At 44.9% G+C, this 8954-nt stretch overlaps 1 protein-coding gene across 2 annotated transcripts; it reads right to left on the reverse strand.

The window, feature by feature from the left end:
* Window positions 1-1048: 1048 nt before the first annotated feature.
* Window positions 1049-8261, reverse strand: LOC117150198 (excitatory amino acid transporter). 2 transcript variants are annotated; one of them, XM_033316988.1, is made up of 8 exons: window positions 8083-8261; window positions 7240-7518; window positions 4668-4832; window positions 4225-4558; window positions 3323-3892; window positions 2369-2698; window positions 2183-2297; window positions 1049-2130 (listed from the first exon to the last, which is right to left on the reverse strand). In XM_033316988.1, the coding sequence occupies exons 3-8, from the start codon at window positions 4813-4815 to the stop codon at window positions 1942-1944; spliced, it is 1686 nt and encodes a 561-aa protein (XP_033172879.1). In that variant the 5' UTR covers window positions 4816-4832; window positions 7240-7518; window positions 8083-8261; the 3' UTR covers window positions 1049-1941. The 2 variants fall into 2 exon arrangements, with proteins under 2 accessions (XP_033172879.1, XP_033172878.1); XM_033316987.1 differs by lacking the exons at window positions 7240-7518; window positions 8083-8261 and having other exon boundaries at window positions 4668-5650.
* Window positions 8262-8954: the final 693 nt, after the last annotated feature.

Here is an 8954-nt window from a genome sequence, read left to right on the forward strand (position 1 = left end):
GCATCTTGCATCTTGCATCTCCATAAATATAAATATTGCCACCTTTGCTCACAGCTCATTTGCTTATTGTTTGCCCGCCGCCGATTTCATTCACCTGTGCAGTTGGGCTCTCGAGTCTGCGAGAAGTCTGCGCTGCGGATTGACACCTGACATGGCGGCGGAATCGAACAGCAAAGCGGATCTCGGGGTTTCAGATCTTACACCCGACATAATGAAAGCGTCATAGAAAATATATATAGAGTAGTGCATTTAAGATAGAGCAGCATGTCGCTTAATGTCTATTTTTCTAGATTTTTTAGTTTATTTATGGGCATGGCAAACATATATCGTACTTCGTCATGGTAGTAGTTAAAGTGTGAAAAATAGCCGAATCCATAATCTAGTTGCCTTCGCAGATCTCAGCACCGTGTACCTTATCTTCGGGCCCTCAGTACGGAGTAATTTATTCACTCATTCATATGCACATGCACTTTTGAATGTATCCATATAATTATATAAGCCAGATTTGGCTCACTTGTGCAAAACCACTGGCCGAGTGGTGCAGGCGTTGAGTTATTGAGCCCAGTGATGATTCATTCCATTCAGTCGACCGATCGTTAATACTCACCCATCGATCGGCAGATTTATGGCCATGTTGATAGGCAAATTTCCGTTCGCGTTCGAAGCGCAGAAATTAAGTCGCAGTTAAAAATGGTACAGACTAAGATGTAGTGTGTGAACTCGGAGATACTTAATCTAGTGACACATAATTAGTAGATCAATGAATAGACAGCTCATTTTCTGAATAATACACACGCTTAGCACATATGTTCGACGCAAATTATCGTTTGGAAGTCCAATCAAAAGCTGACCTCTGAATATAATCCTCATATATGTACATAAAAGATAGGTTTAAAATTATGGGAATAAATTATAATGCAACGCCAAAATGTTGGCTTCTTTTCAAAGTGTCAATAGGCATTCATATAAAGCTAATCATTTGATTGTAAACACATCGTTGCATTGGGTGTTTTTTTGAGAAAACGGCCCAGAAAGTATACACTGTAAATTACTTTGAAGTAGGTGGTATAATAACTTTATTGTATTCAGCGTATGCGTTCGCGTACAAATCGAATGTCGGATATTGGTTAGTAAGTATTGCATATATGCAGATACATGTTTGTTATCGCTACTAAGTCTGCTATCAGTCTACGAATGCATGTGTGATATTTGGTATCAGTAACTGAAAATGAGTAATTGGTAAGTGATATTCCATAGCCATTAGTTGTTAATTGTTTATCAGGGGCGTATAACCAAACGTGAGTTTTAGGAAATCAGGAGGTCAACTAAATCTAAACCTAGGGCCAGCTTCTTGTACAACCTGCGATTCTACCTTTCAATCCCTCCTCAATCAACTTAAACATTGATCCCTCATAATACTCCCAAACAACACATATATAACGTATAAATAAGCAACATTATAAAACAAATCAGCGTGGTGACCCCCATCACAATCGAGCTTACAAAATAATACCCATAGATTATGCACATAGTTCCCAGGATGGATCACAAAAATCCCGCGCTCGGCGTTTTTCGTCCTTTGGGTTTAAGGTAAAATGTGTGTGCTTACATGTGGCATATAATATTCCTATGCGAGTCCTACAAGGTGAATATTCCATATTTACGTATGCGGAGTCCTTTAAGTGTTCAGGCTAATTAATTGCTATCGACACTGGTCCAAAAGAGGAGTAAATTCAATGCGGGTGGGTTCGTCAGACAGTCTCTCGATATATATCCGATCATTTGTTGTTTAAAGATCCTATATCAAAAATTTGTTTGTAGGGGAACACTGTGGTCTATTGGTGGTGAATATCATAGGTGTTGTATTGTGGTGGTGGCGGTACTGGGACTACAGAGCTGATGCTGACGAACTAAAATCGAGTCTGGGCTGTTCAAAACATCCTAGACCCTGCGGTTACAGTGCTCCTGCTGCAGGTTCACGTTATTCATCACCGCACTAATGTCCACCACCACCGAGTCCGTCATCGTCATGACGCACTTGCTGCTCGTCTCCAACTCGGTCTGCCCCTCGAGCAGTCCCCCATCGTGGTGTCCATGTCCATGTCCATTGGGGGTGCCAGCGGGCATGTCCTGAAGGGATAGTCATCAGATTGGTAAAATGTCCCCGAGTAGTTATTCATACCTGATAGTTGACGGAAGCTGCATCCAAAGCCATCAACTCCTTTCGCGACAACTCCTCGACTACCGCAGCCGTGTAGCAGTCACCCAGCATATTATTGGTGGTGCGAATCCGATCCCTGCAAGAGAAGAATCTTCGATAAAGCTTTTGCGCAGTGGAACTGCCATTCCAAATCAGGTCCATACTCACACAAACCAGTCCACGGCGAAGAGGAGCGTCACATCCTGAACAGGAGCATCAATGGCGGTCAGCACCACGAGAAGAAGTACCAGGGCAGCACTCGGAACGCTGGCCGAGCTCATGGAGGCAGCCGTGGAGGTCAGGAGCACCGTGAGGAGCTCTCCAAATCCCAGGACCATGCCGCTCATCTGGGCAATAAATACCGAGGCCACCGCGATGTATAGGGCCGTTCCGTCCATGTTGATGTTGCATCCGATCGGGAGGACAAATCGCGTGATCCGCGGATCCACCTTGAGTTTCTCGTTCATGCAGCGGAATGTAATGGGCAGGGCAGCGGCGCTAAGGGGCGTGGCAGTCGCAGTTTGGTCGAGGAGTGTGTTGATTTGTTTTGGTGAATGAGTATTAGTGGGTGGTTCGGATACAGCATCAGGTCGTGGCAAATACCGAAAGAAAGAAAAAATACACATTTAACGCACTCCTACTGAAACTGAAGCTGAGTTCCTAGTCAGTTAAACATTTAAACGAATTTTGATTGGCTATTGCTAAGTTTTAAAGAAAACAGTAAAGGATTCTAAACTTTAAATTAAATAATCTATAAATTAGTAAACTCATTTTTTGGCTTGTCTAGCAAAAAAATTGTTCAGAAATATTTCCAGTTAAAATGGGAATGTTGTTATTTTTAAAAGCTTTCCAATAACTTCGTTTCGTTGATTTACTTCACTTCTTGCTATGAGCGGACTCCAAGTTCATTTAGCTCAAAATTTTGTCATACAATATTTTTCGAATGTGATTCATTAATTTGTCCATTGTTTAAGACATAGCCTTATCAACAAGGGGTATTTCATGTGTCGTTGGACCGAAAAATTGAAAATCTCCTGAAGCTTAACTTTCATCAAAGGCCAAACAGATTCATCAGATTATAGACCCAAGGACTTATAAATCCCGAATGAACACAGAACTCACGTTGAGGCCGTGGCGAAGGCGGTAAGCATGGCCTGGATGAGTCCGGCGTAGAACTTGAACGGATTGCGACGCACGACGACGAAATATACGGCCTGCATCACCACAAACTGGTAGATAAACACGCCGATGGCCACCGTGACGATGAACCACATGAGTTGCGACATCACCAGGCCCAAATCGCCCACGCTCAGTATCTTCCCAGCGATCACAGAACTAATGCCCACGGGTGTCAGCCACATCACGCAGGTGACCATCTTCATGATCACCTCAAAAATGGCGGCAAAGAAGTCAACCACGACCTGACCCTTCTGGCCGATGGTTCCCAAAAAAGTGCCAAACACCAGGCAGAAGAAGACGATGCCCAGGGTGTTGGTTCCACTGCGGTACTGGATGTCCCTCACCAGCACCACCTCCTCCGTAAGGTCCTCAGATAAGCGTTGGGCATCCGATCCGGATGCCAAGGTGTCATTCATCGTCTCGTTGAAGACGTGCAGGATGCTCGGCTTGGGCAAGTAAACGGTGTGCGCCTGCTGAATGGAGGCCTGAAACAGGTTGTCCGGGAATACGTTCCTGAAGATAAGAAAACACAGGTATTAGTGAAATATGAAAATCAACTCTTGGACCATATAAGAGGTAAATATGTGTATGGAATTGTATCACAATTTGGGTCGACTATTAATGTCGATCTACTACAAACTACAACATAATTTTCTTTGCACTGCTTCAAGCAGTTATATTCGTAAACTGCTTAGTCGTACTAAGGAATCGGACCGCTTACCAGGTTTTGACACTAGTTGCCGCTTAAAGCTCACATGTAGAGGGCGCCACTGAGGCTGCTAACAGGTCTTATAGCTTTTTATGTTGCTAAGAGCGTTTTAGGATGGTAATAAAATTTAACTCACCTGCCCAAATCCAAAAGACTATCTAGAAGGTTAACTGCCCGCCGATCTGTAGATCGATCGTCCGCATTGTGTAGATCCGGATTTCCAGGATGGATGAGCAGAACGAGAGCGATTCCCAGTGCAGCGTTGAAGAACGAAGTGCTGGCAAAGTAAACCAACGTGCGCAGCGCTATCTTGCCGTTCATCTTGGCGTTAAGGCTGGCCGATCCGGCAATAAGGCTCGATATAACTAGCGGCAAGATCATCAGCTTGAGTACGCGCATAAACAGTTCGCCAGGATAGGAAATCAGCATGATGGAGTCCCCGTGTAAATTTAGCGGCCGCAAGGAGAGTCCTGTCGGATAAGTAGTACATTAATGGAATAATTCAACAAAACTATTCTGAGTTGGCAATTAAATTGCTTGCACTAAAATTAGGTCGTCTTTCGAAGTTATTCGACTTACCTAGTACTACACCGAGGAGAACTCCGGAAAGGGTGACCAGGAGCATCAGATTCTCGGAGAGCCACCTGCGATAACCGGTCAACTCCACGGGGGCGTCGCTGCATTCCGTGGTCTTCGGTGGCAGCTCAGTTGAGGTGGGGGGACCCATTTTGGCGAAGAGGTAATCTGAAAATTTGCCAGACTTTTCCATTTCCATTGTCCAAATGTCCAAGCTTCCGGGTGGCGCAGATTAAGGCGCAGCGGAGCGGTGGCGACAAAACCGATAACCAAAAACCAAGAGAGGAGCAAGCAAGACAGGGCGACCGAGAGAAAGAGAGAGCTAGCGATTGGTGGGGGATTCCCCTGCGTTTCAGTTGGAATGCGGCTGCTCCTGTTGCGGAATAGATGGATGTTTGGCTGGTTGCTCGGTCGGTGCTGGTGTCCAGTTATTGATTTTTTAAGTACTTCACATTGAACTTGAGGATGTTGATTAGGTAGGCCATTCTACCGGTGCGGAGTTGTCTTCCTTTTGTTCGGCGGCGTTTGCGTTCCGCCTCTAAGCCTCGTTCCTTCCTCGCTGCTGCGGCGTTTGTTTGTTAACGGCTCCGTTGTTGTGGCTTTTGGCAACTGACCGCTCTGGAAAGGCAATCAGATGGGGCTGACCTTCGCAAGCGGGCGGAGGGTGGTGCTGGCTCTCTTCAAGACGCTGAACTGCACTCGCACTCGCGGCCCGTGTTGTGCACACACACGGATAATCGATTTTTCAGAGTCCGGGTCAGCGGTCGTCTGTCACTGTGTCAGGTCCTGTTCGACCTTAAATTCGGTTTCAAATAGGAGGTGCTTATATGCTCCTGGTTTCTTTTTCCAAGCCTTACAGCGTGGCCTTAGGTTCAGCCTTCTTCCGCTTTCGTTTTCACTATTTTCAGCCGTGTCTGATTATCCTTTTTCTGCTCCTGATTCACAGCTCCTGGGAATGCGAACCGCTCACTTCAAGCTTGCTCCTGCGAATGTGCCACTCTCTCGCTGGGTCAGCTTTTTATCCAAAAAAGCCACTCAGGAGTCGAGTGTCCTGTGTGCCATAAACACGAGCGAATCTCTCTATTTCTCGCGGCGCATTTATGGCAAATGCCGGCAGGGAAATGAAAACGAAATGGAAATTGAAATTGAAATGGAGACGCGATGCAGACATCACGCACCGTCGAAAAGCTGATTGACGCTCCATAATTATCATAAAGCGGAAAATTCCGCTTGGCGAGCACGCAAAAATTGATTAGAAAGAAGCCACGCAGAGAAATTAGCTCAATAATCATATGTGAAATTAAATCGTATTTAAAAGTAATGGGAGTATCCATGAGAACAACAACAAATCCTTATATGCAGCATTGTTATTAATAAATTAAATCCTTTAATTAAAGCTTGCATGTGATACTAACATAAGTCAGCTGCTCAGTTCCAAAGCATATAATATAATTTTATTTTCCGTGGAAAGACTACTTTTGTGCTCTAAGTGCAAAACCACTTTCCAAACCTTTCCAGGTAATTTGATTTAATAGCGGTGCTAATCGATTTAAGTGACTTGGCAATTGCCACCGAATGTCCTCGGGGATAAGGGAGAGCACCGGGAGAGGGTTCGTCGCTAAAAGACGTTTATCGATCTGCAAGAGAGTGCGCCTTGTTAGCTGTCATTCATAAATCATGTGAGAGCCCCGGCCCTTTGCCCCCGAAGACCCAAAACCTATTGGCCATCTCTTGGGCAGTGGGCCAAATCAATAGGGCAGTGCTATATTTAACTTCTTGGCCTGGCCACAACAAACAAATCGTTCCGCGTCCGCCGGGATCCGGCTGAATTCGGTTGTCATATTGCAATTCGCATTGCATTCCCCAAGTCCCAGTGGCGAAACATCCTCGCCATATCCCCCAATCTCTGGCAGATAATTAAGATAATTGCAGCGACGAGTTTCGCCTGTCGTTTTGATTTTTGCCCGCTGCAAGACAGAAATTTATTGGCACTTCCCCTTCGCAAAACTTTCAGCATATGTAGATCTGAGATATATAGATATCGCCGAGATGGGCGAACTTGAACTTGACATTTGGCAGGGGTTTCTTCGAATGCTTAGGAGAAGGAACGACATCTATGTGCATAGAAGAAACAGAGGGAGAATTCCTTGGCTTCCATTATAAATAGTTAGTGTGTTGGGCTCTTGAGCCCCTAATCGATTCAACCTGTCACTTGGCCCATTCATTTCGGTTTCGCTTAGCTGACGCAAATTATAGACAGGCACGAAAGCGAAAAACTTTCAAAGCGATCGAAGGTCACCCCGCGTCCCCAAAGTTCACTCTCTTCTGGACTGAAACTAGCAACAGAAATACGCCGAATAGGAGGTACCCTTTACGAAGATTTTGTATAGTATTTGTTATGTATTCAACTTCAAATGTATTGAACTTCAAAAATGGTTGGTAGTGAAAATGCTTGATCGGTTCTCTGAGTTCTGGTAAAACACCAAACTGTTAATGGCAACTTAATAACTATATTTCAGGTTTCACTTGTCGCCACCGCTCTGTAATTTTCCATGTTGCTTTTGGATGAGCTCACCTCGGACGATTAACCACAGATTACCCAGGATGGAGCTGGTTGATGGCACTCCCCGCGATAATTATTGTTCTGCGATATGTCTCACTTTGCACTCACTCGTTGGTATTTTTTCTTTATCACCGCCTTTTGCTTATTTTTGCCCGCACACCACTGCGTATACTTAACGTTTTGCCAATGCAGTCAGTTGGAATAATTTCCGCAGCAGTTTCTGCTGCCGTTGCATCAACAGTTTCAAAATGCGTTGCACTGCTGTAGCCGTTGTAGAGGATTGTCTTCTACCTGCGAATGCCACAAAGTGGTAGGCACCCCCAAGGGGGCTTCGGTGTTAGGGGACAATGTTTGCTTTTCTATGCTTTGGTCTGGATTCGAGGGGGCTTGACTTCAAGGTTTGTTTACTAGGAAAGACTAAGTGGGTGGGGGTGTTGATTGGAAACAGAACGAGAAACGAATGGTGAGAGTACCAAAATTAAATTACGCCCCAGCTTTTGGTTAGGTGATTCACAATGCAAGTGGGAAAGGCTTAAATTGTTCTTCGACCGACTGTTGTATGGCCCTCATGCCGGTTATAGCAACCGCTCATAACTGGGAAATACCGACAATTAGTAAACACACCTTCCAGGTTAAAACAAATATGGTTGGGCTTTAATTGCACTTTCTTGTATGTTCTTTGGCATTTGTTTAGTTATGTACCAATTAATAACACATTACTGGCGAGTACTCATGACCTACTGAACCTTGCTAACTGAAATGTATTCCCAAACTGGAAACATTCCTCCTTAGCTTCCTACGCGGAAGTGAATGGGTTTTTGGGACGTGTGGGGATCGGGAAGGATCTCCGGGTACCTCAACACGAAACGCTCGACGCGACACGGAACCGGAGACTGCAGCCGGAATGCCGCGAGGTAGCGGTCTTAACTGCCTGGCGATCGACGGACGCTGAGCGCTTTAACGGAACGGAATCTCGGACGGAATCCACTCTGAACTGAACGCGATCTGAAGCGGCTCCTCCGATGTCCGCTGGGCTCGCCAATTGAACAGAAAGTGAGCAATGTATTTAATTTAAGCAGTTGCGACCAGAAGAGCCCACCGCCAGACACATTTCTTTGGCTTTGTTTTCGCCACATTTCGTTTTCACTTTGCTGCAAGGGTTCTCTGTGTTATTTCTCTAATTCTCTGGTCACCTAATGCGACAGCGAGAGAGCGAGAAAGCCGCTCGCGACGCCAGCAAAACGCGTCAAAGAGACCTCATCTGTCTCTGTTCCGACTGTGCCTATATACTATGTTTATATCACCGCCCCACCTTCGCCCCTCAACAAAAACAAACGTCCCAACACCCGAAAATAAACGACAATTGTTTAATGCACTTTGACACACTTTAAATCCTTAGGAAAATTACCTTAAACAGACACGAATGCCAAAACTAGCAAATACACGACTAAAAGATACCCATTAAATATTAAGTCAAATAACAAGCACCTTAAAGAAAACCGGATATGATACTTGAAAGTAGGTGGAAAGCTAAATACTCGTGATATTATAATTTTTCATTGTAAGTCAAATATGTTGTCAAGTCAGCACACCCATTAATACTCTTGCTGGTATTTCAAATGATCAAGTAAACGATTCTGTTATTGCTCAACTTGCGTGGATCTCAGATACAGCCTAAAGTGGAAAATTGCAACCCGAAGGGTGCGAGAAAGCAGCAAGCTGAGAAA

Source organism: Drosophila mauritiana, chromosome 2L, assembly GCF_004382145.1.
Source record: "Drosophila mauritiana strain mau12 chromosome 2L, ASM438214v1, whole genome shotgun sequence".
Lineage (NCBI taxonomy): Eukaryota > Metazoa > Arthropoda > Insecta > Diptera > Drosophilidae > Drosophila > Drosophila mauritiana.